The 18,423-nt window shown below is 52.8% G+C and overlaps 1 protein-coding gene across 5 annotated transcripts in view; it reads right to left on the bottom strand.

The window, feature by feature from the left end:
- TECPR2 (tectonin beta-propeller repeat containing 2) overlaps positions 1–18,423 on the bottom strand; it is a 107,952-nt gene that overhangs the window by 55,048 nt on the left and 34,481 nt on the right. For all 5 annotated transcript variants that reach the window (XM_060620772.3, XM_060620769.3, XM_081795999.1 and 2 more), the window contains 5 exons: positions 10,535–10,847; positions 8,849–8,981; positions 5,606–5,920; positions 3,858–4,840; positions 2,110–2,293 (listed from right to left, as the gene is read on the bottom strand). In XM_060620772.3, the coding sequence (XP_060476755.3) occupies positions 2,110–2,293; positions 3,858–4,840; positions 5,606–5,920; positions 8,849–8,981; positions 10,535–10,847 (1,928 nt within the window). The remainder of the gene's footprint in view (positions 1–2,109; positions 2,294–3,857; positions 4,841–5,605; positions 5,921–8,848; positions 8,982–10,534; positions 10,848–18,423) is intronic.

Raw genomic sequence — 18,423 nt, 5'->3', positions numbered from 1 at the left:
GGGGATGGGCATTAAGGAGGACACTTGTGGGGATGAGCACTGGGTGTTACATGTAAGTGACGAATCATTCAAGTTTATTCCTGAAATACAATTGAAAGAAAAGAAAGCGAAAAGAAAAGACACGAAGAAGGGGAGGGAAGGAGGAAGGTGTTCTATGTGGACGGAGGGTGTAGCACAGGCCAGGCAGCCACGTGTAAGAAACCACGTGAATCAGCAGAGCACAGCCAGGCCAGACCAGAGGGTCTGACAGTAGGAGTTGAGGTAAGAGCAGAAAAGCAGGACAGACGGCCGAGCCCGGAGCACACCCTGGACGCCACGGGGCTCGGTGCCCCCTGAAGACTGCAGGGCCCCTCAGCTCAGACACTGAGCTGGTGGAGACAGAACTCTCCCTAGGTCAACGAGGGCCTGAACGTTTTGGAGACACAAAGTAGTCAACCGAATCAGGACAGGACCAAAGCTTTTAGATGGCTGGGGAGATGAACCCAGAAGCGAATGACAGAGAAAGAATGAAAACGCACAGTTATATAAGGCCCGCTAACAAAATACACTATGTCTCAGCCACTAAGGAAAAATAATTTTCAAATAAGCAAAGAGCTAAAACAAAGCAACCTTGAACAAACTAGTATTTTTTTTTTTTTTTTAAATTTTTTTTTTTTTCAACGTTTTTTATTTATTTTTGGGACAGAGAGAGACAGAGCATGAACGGGGGAGGGGCAGAGAGAGAGGGAGACACAGAATCGGAAGCAGGCTCCAGGCTCCGAGCCATCAGCCCAGAGCCTGACGCGGGGCTCGAACTCACGGACCGCGAGATCGTGACCTGGCTGAAGTCGGACGCTTAACCGACTGCGCCACCCAGGCGCCCCAACAAACTAGTATTTTAAACAGTGACCTGGAAAGGGTCAAAGGAAATCCAGCTGAAGGCACACTGAAGTTACAGAGGAGGAGTCAAAGGCCACAGAGTACGTTTTGTCTGATTTCTATTCTACTGTCTGACTTCTCCTTCTCTTCCTCCTCCTTCTTTTTTTTTTTTAAATAGGCTTCATGCCCAGTGCAGCGCTCAATGTGGGGCTCCAACTCACAACCCTGAGATCAAGACCTGAGCTGACAGGTCATTATCTCACGGTTCGTGGGTTCAGGCCCTGCTTCGGGCTCTGTGCTGACAATGCAGAGCCTGCTTGGGATTCTCCCTCTCTCTGCCTCTCCCCCGCTCAGGAAGACTCTCTCTCAAAATAAACAAACATAAAAAAAAAAAAAAAAAAAAGACCTGAACTGAAATCAAGGGTCAGACACTTAACAGACTGAGCCACCCAGGCGTCCCTCCAATGTCTGACTTCTATTCCAATGTCCCAACAATAAGTTCGTTACTATGAGGCAAATGCATAGAAATACTTCTATTCTACCTACCTACCCCCTAATAGGTGAAGTGGCCAACATTATGACGAAACAGATGAGCAAATGATTCTAGACAGGTAGGGGAAGTACAGGCTGAAAGTCTGGTCGAACCTCATTCAGGAAACTTCTGCTATGGTTCACTAAAAATGGTTAGCCTAAGTACGGCTTGTGAGAATGAACACATTTTTCTTCTACGCTCAGGGAGTAGATTATTTGGCTAAAGCATACACATCGCTCATTAAAAAATAATTTCTAGGAAGGAAACCAAATGATCTGAACATATCCAACACATCCACAGGCCCACCTTCATTAGTTCAGTTGCGTTAAAGCAACAATAGGAAACAAACACATTTTATTTTTCAATCAGCCCAAAGGCCTTCATTTTTGAAACAGATTTTCTTTTTATAAGAGGTATGTTAATCTCTCAAAAATACCCCCCAAATTCAAGCTATTTGTATAGCTTATAAAAACAATTTCATGTGTCACCATTGCAATTAATAAACAAAACAAAAATTCAAACTAGACATCCATTTACTCTATTTGTTAACTGATGTCAAATGGAGTGACCCCTGTTCTGTGGGAGAAAACCCCCCAAACCTGCAGGAATGGGAGGAACGGGAGGAACGGGACGGTCTGCCGAAGGGATGGGGCCACTGCAGGGCCCACTGTGTGTGAGGCGGGCTGCAGGGGTGCCAGCAGGGAGCCGGGGAGGCCGACCTGAGGGTGAGACTGCCACCTGCTGGACGGCGTCTTCGAACTTCTGCCAGCGTAGCCCGGCGCCCGGCAGCGCGCTGCAGAACAGGCCGCCTTTGTAGTCCAGGCACCAGATGTACTTCTCGGAGACCGCCAGGCTGAGTATGCCGTAGCCGGGGCCAGAGTACCCCATCCAGCTCTCTGCAAACTGACAAGGACAGAGCCTGGTGAGTTCTGTGGCAGAGGACAGAGCTGCGCTGTCGTGCTCTCATCAGCAGGCCAAGCATTCAGGGCGTCCTTCAGCTCGCAGACCCGAGGATCTCTGAGAAGACAGGCGGGGACCCGCTGTCTCTGGGCCGTGCTCGAAGAGAAGCGAGCACTCTGAAATGGGAGTTGCCGTCCCCTACTGGGACCCCACAGCATCCCCGGCTAACACCGTGTCATCCGAGAACACCTTCCTAATGTGGTGCTTTGTGCACAGGCGTACCGCGCTTTATACAACGTTTGTGCAAATTGCTATTTCGTGCCTCCGATCCTTGCAGATACGCTACCTAGTGTTTTAAATACGGTCCCCATCACTGGACATGGGGCACACCGTGTGGCTGATGGAAATCTGGCCAAGATGCTCAGCCTGGCAGAATTTTGTAGACCAACAGTTTGGCTGCTTGGATTCTTTTTAAAAATCAAAGCTAAATGAAGTCGTTGTAGTTTGACAGTTTTCTGAAGCTGCAGAAGAAATCGATGTACCTGCACAATCACTTGAATATGCAAGTCAACTGCTTCACAGAGAATGGCGCCCGACCCTTGCCAATCTGGCCCTGCGCCCCGTGACAAGTCTTTCTCAACCTCCTCCCCAACGTGCCGCAAAATTTCTGGGCTTTTCCAGCTACTGGGATGGGGGGGAAGACTGTCAGCAGGTGGGGGAGAAGTCCTCCGAGTGCCAGGTTCCCGATCACCCAGGGGAGGGCTTTTCTAGAGTTCTGGCCTAGAATCCCAACAGCCTGCCCTCCCAGGACGTCGTCTGCCTGGCTGGAGCCTCGCAGCTTCCCAGAGCCCCGCCCTGTGCTCTCCTCCATCGGCCCAGAGTCTCGCTCAGCTGAGACGATCGGCACGTATGTCTGCCTCCTCAAGACTCTGAGATCCCAACTGGCCGTCCACGTGCCGCGGGGCCTGCAACCGAGGGCTCTCAAGAGGGGGTGGGTGCAGGCGGGACCGAGGGGAAGGTCTAACCTTTCGGCATTGGTCTCAAAGCAAGTAAGCGGGACATTTCATTCTGAAGGCGGGACGGCACAGAGGCTGGGAGACGGTCCCGGGGCCAGCCCTGCGCTCCACTTGCTATGGGACCTGTGCAAGCCGTTTAACCGAGTTGCGGTTCCCTCCGCTGTAAAACGGGGACCACGGCAGCGCCAACTTCACAGTTTGTTTTGTTTTTAGAGTAAATGAGGTGGACTCATAAAGTGCTTAACGGTGTCCAGCAGGCGGTGAGAGCTGCCCAAACGATACACATATCGGCATCGAGGGAATCCAGTGGTACATCTGGGGAAAGCACACCTAAGTTCACACTCATAATCTGGGCCTCACAACTACTCAGCAGGAAAAGTCACAATACGTGGTTAGTTTTGAAACCAAATACATTGAATAAGAATCATCTGCTAAGAAAAGCAAGCACTTTAAAGAAATCTCCTTATGCAGGGTGACTGAGAGTCCCCCTCCTTAACCGCGTGCATCGTCGGGTGGACCCACAGGAAACTGGCCGCCACAAACCCACATACCTGATCTGACTTTAGCAGCCCGGTGTCTTCTGTGCCGGGCTGGCTCAGGTCCTGCAGGGAGCGACTACCCCCGAGCTCAGTCACGCTCGTCTCCGAAGAAGATGAAGGCAACCCTTGGGCATAGATGTCCTCCTCGTCGCTGGACGTTAACACCTGGTCCCGGGAAGGCTGCTCCAGCCGCGGCTCACGGGTGCGAGTCGCCAAGGCAGAGACCGGGGGAGTCCGCCGTCCTCCCGCACTCCCCAGGTCACGTTCCGAGGCCGCCATTTCCTTTGGGCCTGTGTCACTGTCAGTGACAGCGTGCCAGGGAGATGAGCCGAGGTGGCCGGGGGCCTCCACGTGCGTTAGGAAGCCCTGCCCCTTGCCGGGTCCCTCGGCACTGCCTTCGCCAGCTCTGGTCCCCGGCAGCCGCTGCTCCGCGTGGGGGGCCCAGCTGAGGCTTGAAGGCACCGGGGGTGAGTCTAGGAAGGGGGCTTCAGAAAAAGTGCTTTGGGGGTCATCGGGCTCCATGTCCCCTGCTTCCCGGGCCTGTTCTCGCCAGGGTGACTGTCTGCTATTCAGTCCCTCGTCTGCGGGGCAAGGATCCTCTCTGAGGTCGGTAACATCACTGCCTTCCACAGCCTCTCTCAGCTCCAAGAGTGAAGTCCACACTCCCCTGTGTGGCTCCGTCTCGCCTGGGTGGTTCCATCGTGGACTTTCAGGTCTACTGTCACGCCCTTCATTCAGTACGTCAGGGGCAGGCTCAGGCACCTCCAGGACACTGAACGCTTCGGGGTCATTATTCTCCTGCAGGACACCATTCACCTCTCCGCTGAGGTTACTCTCCCGGTCAGGAGACTCTGTGCTCGAGCGATCCACAATGCTGCCCAAACTTGAGGTCATGGACAGCAGGTCTGTGCTCAAGGACTGGGGACTGTCACCCGGAAACTCACAGCAGGGAGTTGACTCAAGGGAACTGTGGCAGGCACTCCGGCTTCCACCTTCTAATTTAAAATAAGAACGTTTAAGATGACGGATGACTCTGCATAAACGGTAAGAGACTAAAAAACAAAATTTTGGCTCAAGAAAAAATGCATCTTAAACGACGGAAACCTAAGTGAAGTATGAATTATCCTAACGCAGAGGTGTTTTAAATGGACGCAACCGTCAGACAGGCTGATGGGCTCTGAGGCCTCGCTCAAGAAATGTTAAGGGGAAAAAACAAAGGAACAGATGGACTACAGATCAACTGTTTAAAATGATTAAAACGCTCAGCAGTCCGATACCTGTCCTTCGATACTGCGGTATCTGTAGCTAGGGAGGCCTAACAGGAACCAAGGAGCAGAGTTAAACGAGTTCTCTGTTAGATCGCACGTCTGTAACACAGCCAACCCCAAACGTAGTGATCCCTCTGCCTCCATGACTTTCCTTCCACCCGGGTTCACAGACTCTGGTCTAACACATGGTATATGTAGATAGATCCAAATTTTTACCTGAATATTGAGAAGTGGAACCCCAGGGCCAGCAAGCAGGGCGGTAAGTACGCAGGTGCACGTTACAGGATTTAAACCTCGCGGAAGCGCTTTACGTGTGCGTGGCGCTCTTTTGCAACTTACGAAATGCTTCACGGCAAAGCCCCTCCACAGAGGGGGACACGTGATGGCCGCAGACCCTCCCTGCCTCCCCTCACCCGAGTGGGCAGGCGCTCGCTCCGTGAGGGCAGCACCCCCTACGTGAGGAGTCAGCGCGTGCGGTGCCACAGGCCGTACCTGACTTCTTCTTCCTCTTCTTTCTCACTTTCAGCGGCTTCACCACGAGCTCCTGCTCAAACTCTTCTGAGCTGATCACGCTGAATCTCTGTGAGGCGGGCTGGCCACCCCTCCCCGGCTCTGGCGCCGCCTGGAGCCCGGAGCCACTGTCGGTGGAGTTGAGAGAACTGCTCCTGCTCCGTGGCTCGCTGGCCACGGAGCTGGCCACGGAAGAGCCCCTGAGCCTCGTCTCAGAAACTGTGACCCCCGACGGCTTCTCCGCGCGCTGCCCGGACACCTGCTCTGTGCACCTGGACGTCTCCAGGCTGTCTCGCGCTGGGAAAGGAGGGATGGGTTTTACTACTGGTTACAAGATAGTCGACGTGCTCTCATTCAGGTCTGCTAACCCTGCTGAACACCAGCCTGCCGGAGTCAGAGAAACTAACGAAACTAAAAGAATCGCACAGAAGATTCCAACAAACGGTTCTGGGCTGCAGGAAGCGCACATACCCAAATCAGGAAAAGGATTCCCCACAGCTGCCTTTTGCAAATAACTCAAGAGTCCGGGAACGCCACTAAGTATACAGCATTTCTCACATCAATTCACAAAGAATTTATAAAGAAGAGAAATGGGCTTAGTGATATCCCATACTTAGACCACGCCCTAATATACTACTACTCGAGAGGCACTTGAAAAACACACGTGTACCTCTAATCCTATTTCTTAACCAACTGAGCCACCCAGGTGCCCTCCTCTAATCCTATTTCTTGAAATTCAAGGAGTGAAGGTGATTTCCTGCTAGCACCAAGTCAGGATGGAGAAGTATGTTAACAAGGCAGCGTCCAGAGCAAGCAGAGAGCAGCATCCTTCTCAACACGACACCAGAGTCACTGTGGCCAGAAGGGTTCCAGCCACAGGACTAGGGACCACTTTACCCGTTCAGCCACCTGTTTGTGACCGAGTACCCACGATGTGCCCCACACCGTTCTGGGGCCATCAACCAGACAGACGGGAATCCCCGTCCTCTTGTGAGGGTCGTCGGGGGCAGACTGTCGGCCGTGGCGTGCACACTGGGGGCTAACAGGGAGGGTTCTGCTCTGCGTGAAGCCCGGGCAGGGAAGCGACTTGTCAAAGAGCACGCAGGTTGGTGGCAGGTCTGGGTCCAGAGCTCCCCTGTCAATACAGTGGCCACTGCCACATGCAGCTATTTCCCGTCAAAGCCAAATGAAATTTAAAATTCTGTGGCACTCATGTGTGGGCAGCGGCCACCTACCGGTCAGAGCAGATACAGACCATGTTCATCGCTGTGAGAGAGTCCTGCCGGAAGGCAGTGGTGTAGAGCTTACTTGTCTCCAGGGGCCACGCTGCCCCTGACGACACTGACAACGCCAGCTCAGAAACTCAAAAGTCAGAACTTACGCACTTTCCACGACTAGAATTTGGAGTATTTATCCCGACTCACCCTCTGACTTAAGAGGTAATTCACTTGCCGCCCCAGCCCCACCTGGCCATATCTTAAGAGATGGTTAATTCGGGGCCAAGACAGCCCTTATGACACTCATCTTTCCGAGAGGTAAATATGTGGCTAATGAGACACTGTTCGGTACAATTTCCTCCTCGCTGCGGTTTGTACTCTAAACATTACGAAAAGAGATGAGGCTGGAGTAAGGCCTCAGGCAGGCCTGTCGCATGGAGCCCAGCGGCCTGCCCCCCGGGGCTCCTCTTCCCCGCCTTGCTCTGCTCAGAAGGCCTGGGGTTTGCGACCCGCACACCCTTCGGTCCAGGACCTCCACCCCCTCGCTTGCAGGGACTCAGATGCGAGCTCATGCTGGCGAGAGAAGTAACAGCAAAGATGCCCCTGAGGCCAGGACCCCGCAAGGCCGTGGCTACAGCAAAGGGGCCCCATTTCTGACCAGCGCGGCAAGGCAGGAGGAAGAGGAGAAATGCTGGCAGAAGCAGAAATCAGAAGACGTGCTGACTGGCTTGGGGCTTGTCACTTACCCCCCTAGTCCTTGGTTTTCTAATCTGTGAAATGGGGACACCACGAATTAACAGATACTCAGGGTCTTCTTTCTACGTGCCATGTGCTGCGTAGGCCCACGAAGCGGAGTCACAAGATCCTTGCAACCAAAAAGTTTACTATTTTGTGGGGTAAGGTACATAGTAAGTGAATGGCTCCATGGTCAGAAGGGCAGGAGAGAGCTCCCTGGGCACTCAAGTGAAGAGAGGGCTGACTTAACTGAAGCACTCAGGGAAAGTTTCAAAAATGCAGGAATCCCTGACCTGGGTCTTCAATAAGGAGTGGGGAGGGTGCAGGGAGCACCATCCTGCCAGAAGCGGGCCACGTCCTAGAGCACCACACACCTAGCGTTCGGGCCTGCTAAGTGCCCGGGTGAGTGGGAGAGGGCAAGGGCTCGGAGAGGGCTGGCAGCTGGAGGACGGGGTGCCCTGCAGGCCACCTCATCAACGGTGGCCACAGGAGTGCGGCGAGCAAGGAGGGGATGAGGCCGCTCCAACCCCGGGGAGGAAGGGGGCCTGGCTGGGGAGGGGGAGCTGCATCTTCCTAAGTCCCAGTCTCCTCGTCTATGAAACCAGTACCTTCCATTTAAGGTTGTTCTCAGGACCTTACAAGGCCAGGAATGCCGTGTGCTTAGTGGTCTCTGGAACACAGGGAGAACAAGGCGAGTGACAGAGACAGGACAAGGACAGAGAGGAGAGCGGAGTGGAGGGAGGGGGGGTGGGGCCCACACCACTGTCGTCACCGTCAGGAACAAGCTTGCCGATGAGCCCCAGACCACCGAAGTGTGCGTGAGAACGTGTGTGACAATTCACTCGTTAGAACCTGGGCTTGTATGAATTACAGAAAAAGGTCAAAAGCAGAGAGAATAATCAATGCGATAAGAAGAACTGTGTTAAGGGCAAAGGATATGTCCCAGATAACAGATTTAAATGTTCTAAAATCTTGGCAAATCTCTATCTTCTGAAGTACTAATCCCACACGCCGTCCGAACACCAGAGAGCAGTCATGTGGGTGCTGTGCTCTCCCTCCTCGCCCAGCCTCCCACCCTCCAGACCCACGGAGCCACTCTACCAAACGGGAGGCTGTGAAATAGGTAAGCTTCAAGAAAAGTCTCGTAAACCGTATTTTAAGAAGCACAGGAAACCCTCCAAATACCTGTTTAGAAAAAGCGAAGCGATGGGAGGGTTTGTAAATGGTAAACTACAATTACGTACACACAGTACACTTTATGACAAATACAAACCTATTGATGCCAGTCCTTCAGGTCTGCTTGAAATTCTTATAATGTTCCTATCTCCCTTTAAGAAAAATATTTCGTTTTCTGTGCAGGAAACAGACACAATATCACCAGATCCTTCCAAACCAGCAATTGTAGCCTGTCCAAAAAAGGAAAGAAAAGAAAAGAAAAGAAAATCACACAACCAGGCAACAGTAATAGCTGAAAACACACAAACATGTGCAGGGGTCCTACGAAGTCAAATGACAACTGTGCTTTGTTATGGCCACTTTCTGAAACTTCTGAAGAGTAATTTGAAGCAGGGCCCCTGGCTGGCTCTGTCAGGGGAGCTCAGGACTCTGGGTCTCAGGGTGGTAAGTTCAAACCCCACATTGGGTGTAGAGATTAAATTTAAAAAGAGTAATTCAGAGCCAAAGCAGGTAATATCTGACAGGCACGTGACCTGGAGTCAGTCACCTTGCCAGTAAACTCACGAGACCGAGCGGGTTGTCTGCCCCACCTCTCAGCCACTCGGAACCGCGTCCCACCTGCGCCCGACCCCCTTGGACGTGGAGCTCAGCCTCCTCGGCTGGACCTGCCCGTCATCCTCCCACAACTGCCCTGGGCTGTGGTACAGGTGCCCCGAGTGGAACGGGCCAGTCCAAACCCCAGCCTTGTTCCTCCATGACGCCATGGCCTCTGCTCAGACTCCTTTCCTGACTCTTGTTCCCTGGGAGAGTTCCAACTCGATTCAGACACCACCTCCTTGGGTAACGGACCCCGGCGAGCTCAGCCTCAGTGGCCCTGCCCTGCCCAGGACTCATCACAGCTCACAGCACTCTGGACAAACGTCCACGGGCACGTCGCTCCGGGGCTGCAGTGATGAGCTGCCTGGGCTAGGCCCCTACTGTGTGTGCTCCTGTGGGAGAGACTCATGTGCACTGCACTTCACAGCTCTGGACGAACGGGGGGCGGGGAGAGGCCCCGATGCCACCTGGGATGTCCAGAGCATGCAACAAGTTTTAAAAATTCTCTTTTCGGCCAACAATACAAACAAGAGGCCATTCAGTGGAGAGAGAAAAGCGTCTAAATTCTTTGTTAATTTTTAATAACCGTGAGGAATAGCTAAAAACGTGCCCTTAGTCTGAAAGACTCTGACGGCAGCCATAACGCGCACACGGACAGACCCTTTGTCTCCGTTTCTCTACGTCTAAAATGAAGTTAATTGCACCTGTTGGGAAAAGCACTGGGGGTGAGGGCTCAGAAGAAAGGAACTGATGTGTAATCACCAAACGTTTCGACCCCACTAACTACCAAGTGTGTATCAAGTTCCTGGAGTACCCAGAGAAAGAAGACTGAAGTTGTCTGTACGTGAAGAATACAAAAATGCCTTTCAAAGTGCTCCTTAGGAAGAGAAACCAACTCGGGGCAAAAAGGCAGCTTGGTGGCCCCAACCCAACTAACTCTGCCCTCAAGTTCCAGGTAGGGCAGACAAGACTCCTGCTTAGAGGCAGAACAGCTAGAAGGTTCTACCAAAACCAAACATTTCTTCAAATCTACAAAATAATCAGACCATCACTTGATTTCCTTAACTGACTCAATGGAAAAAAGTAAAGCATTAGGATCAATATTGTTCCTTCTATCATCCTGAGAGACAGTCTGTGGATGAACATCCTACAGACACCAAAGCTGTGGTGCGATCACGTCACTTACCTGGTTGACGGTGTCTAGAAGGTAAATGCTATATTCATTCCAACTCAACACCCAGCCTTCTTGGAAGAAACATGAAACGAGCCCCAGGTGCTTCTCAGGTAAGCTGCAACTTCCCCTGTTGGAGGATTCCAGACGTGGGTACAGTTCGAAAGGCTTGACTCCTCCGGCAAAGACATCTTTTAAGATAAACGTGGCTTGAACAGTCCCACGGATGTCCGCCTTCCAGAGCCGGAGCCCAGGCCGTGACGCATACAAAGTCAGATCACTTTGCTTACAGAGCCCTGGTATAAAACAAGCTCCAAATTTCCCAGTGCTGAAATTACAAGAAAAAAAAAAAAGAAAAAAAACAAATATGAACTGATTTAAAGCCATGGTTGTCAACCCTTGATATCAACTGTAATAAGAATTTTTTGGCTAAGCCCAAACAAGATTAATGTCTTTTCAGAACCTCTCCTATGTTTTTTTTTTTGTTGTTGTTGTTGTTTTTGTTTTGTTGTTGTTAATGGAACCATATTGTCATCTCTGCCCACAGAGGACAAGGTCTCTGTATCATACTTCCTGCAACCCCCTCAGAACTGTGTACCCAGTACTGTTAAGCCAGTATCCCAATTCATGGTGACTATTATGGTGCCAGGCCCCAGGCTCTGTCTCCACCCTCTGGCTCAATCCTCACCACAGCCCTGTGTGGCGAACAGTACAGCTCCTGTGTCCGAGAAAAGGAAACTGAAGCAGATGCGGACAAATCCAGGTCTGACTATCCTCCCCCTGTTCGGAAATTCTGTTCCTTTTAACGTCTGATTGCTGTACTCACTCCCACATCCCAATGAATGAGCATCACGCCTACAACTGAGTCTAAACCCATCATAGGAACCTGCTTCTCTTCTGGTCCCCAGGCGTGGTATTTTTTCTCTATTTTTAAAATTATGGGGGCACCTGGGTGGCTCAGTTGGTGAAGCATCCAACTTTGGCTCAGGTCATGATCTCACAGCTCGTGGGTTCGAGCCCACATCAGGCCCTGTGCTGACAGCCCGGAGCCTGGAGCCTGTTTTGGATCCTGTGTCTCCTTCTCCCCCTGCCCCTTCCCCACTCATGCTCTATCTCTGTCTCTCTCTCAAAATTAAATAAACATTAAAAAATTTTTTTTAATTATGAAATACCTAACACAAAAGAATGTATGCTTTATATATGTTTTATCGTATATATCATATATATAAATTATATATATATACTATATTACATATACGCATTTATAGGTACATAAAAGTTATGAAGTCTAATAAATGAAGTGCACACCTGGGAATTCATCCCTCAACTTCAGAAATAAATCATCAGCGACACTGCTGATGTTCTCTCATGTTCCTAAAAAAGTTCCTGCCCCTCTGTTCCCCAGGTATGACCACTAGACTGAATTTTGTGTTTATTATTCCCTTACTTTTACTGACAGTTTAACCACATACCTATGTATTCCTAAACACTATGAAATTTACAATTTTATTTGTATAAAAAAAGTATGATGCCATTTGTATACTTTTGCAACTTGCTTTAAGTTTATTTATTTATTGTGAAACACAGAGAGAGAGAGTGCACACATGAGTAGAAGAGGGGCAGAGAGAAGGAGAGAGACAATCCCAAGCAGGTTCTGTGCTGTCAGCACAGAGCCCCATGTGGGGCTCGATCACACAACCTGGGATCATGATCTGAGCCGAAATCACGAGGTGGATGCTCAACCGACTGAGCCACCCAGGAGCCCCTTAACATTATATTTTTAAGGTTTATCTTTACTGATAAAAAAGCTATACCTCATTCATTCTGACTGCTACACAGTAGTCCACAAGTTATTTATTCACTTTCTTGCTGATGAGCATTTGCATTATTTCTACATTTTTATTTTAAACAGTAGTGCCCTGAGCATTTTCGCACAGACCTCCTAGTGCACAGGTGTAAGAGTCTGTCAAGGACCTTTCAGAGATGGAACCACTGCTCTGTTGGGTAACTGCTGGGTTTCTGGATAAGAACAAATTCAGGTTTGGAAGACAATTTCAAACTTTTTTCAACGTGATTATACCAACCTATGTTTCCACCAGTAATCCTGAAGTTCTTTTTTTTTTTTTTTTTTAAAGATCCTATTTTTTAAGTAATCTCTATACTGAACGTGGGGCTCAAACTCACAACCCTGGGATCAAGAGTTACACGCTTCCCTAACTGGGCCACCCAGGCACCCCTCTGAGTTCTCACTGTCCCTCGACTTTGCCTGATCTCAGGCTCCTGCCAGACCTGAAAGTTTAAGAGTTTCAGTCCAGGGGCGCTGCGTGGCTCAGTCAGCTGAGCGTCCAACTCCTGATTTTGGCTCAGGTCATGATCCCAGGGTTGTGAGGCTGAGCTCTGTGTCAGGCTCTGCGCTGACCATGGAGTGTGCTTGGGATTCTGTCTCCCTCCCTCTGCCCCTCTCCCCCTCATTCTCTCTCTCTCTCTCTAAAAGAAATAAAAAATTTAGAAAAAAGTTTCAGGGGCGCCTGGGTGGCTCAGTCGGTTAAGCGTCCAACTTCGGCTCAGGTCATGATCTGACAACTTGTGGGTTCGAGCCCCGCGTCAGGCTCTGTGCTGACAGCTCGGAGCCTGGTGCCTGCTTCGGATTCTGTGTCCCCCTCTCTCTCTGCTCTTCCTCCACCTGTGTGCTCGTGCGCTCTCTCTTTCTCTGAAAAATGAATAACCATTACAAAGAAAAAAAAAGTTTCAGTCCAGCCCTGAGTCCTGCTGATCCTCTCTCCAAAACGCTTCTAATTTTTTTTTTAACATTTATTTATTTTGAGAGAGAGAGGGCGTGCACATGCAGGAGGGAGAGAGAATCCGAAGCAGGCTCTGTGCTGTCAGCAAGGAGCCTGACCCGGGGCTCGAACTCATAAACCGTGAGACCATGACCTGAGCCGAAAGAAATCAAGAGTTGGATGTTTAACCTACTAAGCCACCCACGCGCCCTTGTACGTCTCTGATTTTCAACAGTAGAAAGAGCACTGGCTCTAGATTGACAGCTGGGCTCAATTTCTAGCCCTGACATAGAATTGCCATGTGGTTGCAACCTTCCTGGCTCTCAGTTTCCTAATCGGTAAACCAGGGGTTATTCTCCCCATCTCAAAGGTTAAGTGAGGATTAAGTGACACAATCTCTGAAGGCACAAAAGCACTGCTGGTGACACTATGTCTCACAATGCTCACCAGCCACCCACAGGGCTACAGGGACCCACAGCCGGGAGCTACCCGTGGGTCCATCCATGTCCCCACTGCGTGCTCCCTACCTATGTGCTCCCTACGCTCTCCTCACCCTCCCAGCACACAGCAGAGCCCTGTGGGGTGCCACCGTGTGGCCCTCCTGAGGGGCTGTCCCCAGAGCGCATCCCACACAGCCACACAGATAAACTTATCTGGACATTTCTCTGCACTTCAGTATCCCCCTAGGTCCCTCTGGCTCCGGTAACTCAATCCTTCTGGACAAGGTCCAAGGAGGACATCGAATATCAAGTTCACTTTGAAACGAAGATTGTTAGATTAGCCAAGAGTGTTCTACGCTGTAGATCATTCATGGACAGCGCTAAAATCGGCATCGTGCTCGATTACTGCCTTTGGTGGATCTGTTCTGGAAAGATTCACTAAATAGACCCAAACGAGTTCTACGGAACATCCCGTAATCTCTTCCTCTTGCCCTTCCTGTCAAATCAATTTCTACTTGGTGATCCAACTGTTAACTGTTTTCCTTCTATTTATAGGTCCTCTGAAAAATCTCTTGTCACTCCCATTTTGATTTGCTCACCTTAGGTCACTCATGCACTCATTTTAACAAACGCGTGGGGAGTTCCTGCATTATGTAAGACCCAGTGCTGGGGGCCACATGAAAGGCGAAGGAGGCGAGACCCTGCCCGTGTCTGCGAACACGCCGGGGCAGACGGCACGTGTGCGGGAACTGCCGTGCGGGCACCTGGCTGGCGCTGTATCCGAGTGAGGCTCAAAGGGCTGCCCCACAGTCCAGATGGGACGTGTCCTGCCCGGGGCACCAGAGGGCCAAACCCAGGACTACCACCCGGCTGAGGGGCGGGCGGGCCCTCTGGGGGAAGGAACGTGTCGACGGGGTCCTGGTGGGTGGCTGGCTGGCTCTGAGGAACTGCTACGTGTGGTGAGTGAGCCGAGGGAAGGCAGTGAAGTTGGAGATAACTAGCTAGAGTGAGGGGCGAGTTGTCCTAAACCGCTGGCTTGGCCTCCATCCACCCACTCGCGGTCCGATTCTGCAGCACCTGATGTCATTCTGGATGGGTCCCTCAGACTCCAACCTTTAAGGTCTAAGCATCGCGGGGTTCTAAAATCATAACTGAGTTAACCTACCTACTTAATTCTGGTGGAGGTCATTTCCAGAAAAATCACTGATGACTTTAAAAACCACTTTAATTCCCTTTATGAGCCACATTAATATGAAAAGGGTGTTTTTTATGTTTTTTTAAGTTTATTTATTTTGAGAGAGAGTATGCATGAGCAGGGGAGGGGCAAGGAGAAAGACAGACAGAGAATCCCCCGCGGTCTCCACCCTGTCGGCACAGAGCCCGATGCGGGGCTAAAACCACGAACCGTGAGATCATGACCTGAGCCGAAATCAAGAGTCGGACACCCAACAGAGCCCCCCAGGCGCCCCTGAAAGGAGTGTTCTCTAACGTGATGTATAATTTATGGTGCCAGAGACCTGAAATGCTGAGCGTGGACAGAGGGCCTGACACGGGACAAAGAAAATCTAAGATGGGTGACACAAGGCTCCGTGGCCAACTGCCCACAGACCGTCACACGGGCACGAGGGTGGGGACCCTGCTCCAGAACTTGATGCTGGCTCTGCAGGGGCACGCACTCCACGTGACTGCAACGTGCAGGGGCCCCGACGACCGGACGGTCCCCGTGTGAAACAGTGCAACACAGACCTGGAGATAAACCCTGAGGACAGCAGAGACACAACACGCTTGGGGACGGCTGGGGTCTCTGAGATCTTCTGGGCGTAACATGTGTCTTACCTGGTCCGGTCTGAGTGGGGTCGCCACCTCCATCCGAAGAGCACAACCCACCCCCGCTGAGGTTCCCTGCCTGCGAGCGTACCTGTGCCCACGCCCTGCTCCCTGCCGAGAACACCCGGCCCCGTCCAAGCCCCGCGCCCTCTGGGGTGGCCCGCCAGCGGGCTCCAGGGAGGCCACGACAGGCGCCAACATCTCAACCTCCGTGCCGGCCCGTGCCAGCCACCCGGCGCCGGCCTCACGGTCCGTCTCTACAAACCTCCCACCAGACCCGCTCCCCACCAGGCGCCCCTTACGCCGTGTGTGTTCCCTCTGACAAAAACCAGCTGTCTCCGCACACGGCTATCCTGGCCCCCCCAGGCCCTCAGCCCCTCCAGGCCCCGGCCTCTCTCATAAGCAAGGCCGCGTGCAGCCACCGGGCTGCCAAGGCTGCCAAATCCGAAGGTCTGTCTCAGGCCGTCTCTCGGGCCGTCAGCAGCTCTGACAGCCCCGTGACACCCCCCCCCCCCCCGCGTAGCCCCCAACTTCTCCCTCCCCTGACTGCCCTCCTCCAGTTACCATCACGCCGGGGGGCGAGCTCTAACTGCCGCCCTCATGCTACGGGCTCCCAAGCGTGCGCCTGCCCTCCACCTGCCCCTCCGGCTCTCCACAGGGAGGAAGACTGTGCCACCTCGTCCACAACACTGTTCTGGCCTCTCCCCCAGGCCCCGCCCCCCACCCCCCACCCGACCCACGGCTCAGGCCGCAGCCTCTGGCTGATCTCTTTCTCTCACTCCCCGCCCGGTCAGCTCTGCCCTGCGAGCATTCCCAGCGCCCTGCCCTGGCCTGAGCCCCGGACTGCCCCCCTGAGCCGCCACTCTCGCCCCTCCCAGGACAGCGCGGGTGACTTGTCCTGGTCGGAGCCGTTCACAAGGGCCGGCGTGCCGGAAGAAAGCGGCCCCCGGCGAGGCCGCAAAGCCTGCCGCATGGCGTCCCGCCCGGGCCCCTCCTCTGCTCCACACACACCTGGCCTTGCTGCTCCCCAAACCCTCGGGTGCCTGGCGCGTGCACTGCTCCTGCTTCTCGCCGAGGTCCTCTCGTGAGTCCTCCTGCCCTTCCTTCAGGAGTCTGCCCCGGTCCCCACCACCCCTGCTGCGTATCCACGGCACACGGCCGTGTCCCCCGCTCCCTCCTCTCTGGCCCATATGCTCTAGTCCAAATCTAGTCCGATTTATTACTACGAACATTCTAGAACACATTTAATGTCAGCCTCCCACCCCAGGAACGGGAGCCCTGAGAGTAGAGCCTTTCCCTGTTCACAGCTGTCTCCTCAGACCGAGAAAGGTGCTGGCCACAGCAGAGACTTGGTAAGGATTTTTTAATGTCACGTGAACACACAACGTCCCTACGTAAACACCCGGTGTCAGAGGTCTCGGTGTCACCTGTAGGTAATGACTGAATTTCTGTCTCTGGCTGAGACCTGTCTATGTCCCTCCTCACTGTGACTCCCACTTGGCGACCTAACAAGCACCCCCACTCAACAGAACGGAAGTCTAGACCGCAAGCCCAGGCTCCCAGCGGTGCGCCCACCGCCGCCGCCTCGCTGCCGTAGCCAGAAGCACCGAAATCTAGTCCTTTCTCCCCCTTGCCCCTCTACCCAAACCACCGTCCAGCCCCGTGCTTCCTACCTCCGAATCACGGCTCCCCGCTGACGGCCACCACCAGGGGCCAGCCTCCACGCCTGCTCCTCACCGCCCCCCTCCTGCCCATCTCCGATGAAGTCTCCACACAGAAGCAGGGTGAGCTCCGAGAGGTCGCTCAGGTTGCTAAAGTGCTGCCTAAAGCACTTCAATGGCTTTCTGTTATGCCTCGAATAACTCGGGCGACAGCATGTGGTCCCTCCGGCCCCCGCCCCCAAGCTGGCTCAGGGCCTCCTTTGCAATCTCATTTTACACCTGCACCTCTCCACGGTCACCCCGGGCCCCTCCGGCTCCACAAACATTGCCCCCTGGCCCGATCCGCGGCCTCGGCATGTTCCGCTCCCTGAGACCAGAATGCTCCTCCACCGGCCCTTCCCACGCTTGAGGCTTCGGCTCCAACGGCGCTTCTCCACAGAAGCCCTTCCCGACTGTTCTAAAGAGCGTGCCACCCCCACCTGTGATGCTTCACCCTGACTGGTCCACAGTGTCCACAGCGTGCACTGTAGCCTACACATCCGTCCTGCTGGAGGGGGGACACGCGTCCCCTCGCTCACATTCGTCCTGCCGGGGCGTGGCGACATGTCTGTCCCCTGGCTCACTGCCGTCCGCCGCACGCTGCTGCCCGGCAGGCACGCACCCAATACCTGCTGACTGAAACCCTGCTTCCGGAGGGTAGACACAGCAGATGCCCTTTCTGAACTACAATCTAAAATAGCACCCAACAGGGGCGCCTGGGTGGCTCAGTGGGTTGAGCGTCAGACTTCAGCTCAGGTCACGATCTCACGGTTTGTGGGTTCGAGCCCCGCATCAGGATCTGTGCTGACAGCTCAGAGCCTGGAGCCTGCTTCGGGTTCTGTGTCTCCCTCTCTCTCTCTGCCCCTCCCCTGCTCATTCTCTCTCTCTCTCTCTCTCTCTCTCAAAAATTAATAAAACATTAAAAAATTAAAAAGAACACTAACTTAAAAAAAAAAGCTTAAGAAAATAATAAAATAGCACACAACAGAAAAACAAGCCTGTAAACAGCTTTTCCATTTATTCTGTGTTATCCCCACTTCACTAATGCTCAGGGAAATATACTTCCCGGAGAGAAAGGGAACACATTTGTTGGTGTCTGCAGCCTGGGACAGGGCCTGGCCCAGGCCAGAAGACCTGACTACTCACAGGCACCAGGA

The sequence above is a fragment of the Panthera onca genome, chromosome B3 (assembly GCF_046562875.1).
Source record: "Panthera onca isolate mPanOnc1 chromosome B3, mPanOnc1 haplotype 2, whole genome shotgun sequence".
Classification (NCBI taxonomy): domain Eukaryota; kingdom Metazoa; phylum Chordata; class Mammalia; order Carnivora; family Felidae; genus Panthera; species Panthera onca.
The sequence above is the reverse complement of the archived record's forward strand: the minus strand, read 5'-3'. Positions and strand labels throughout refer to the sequence as shown.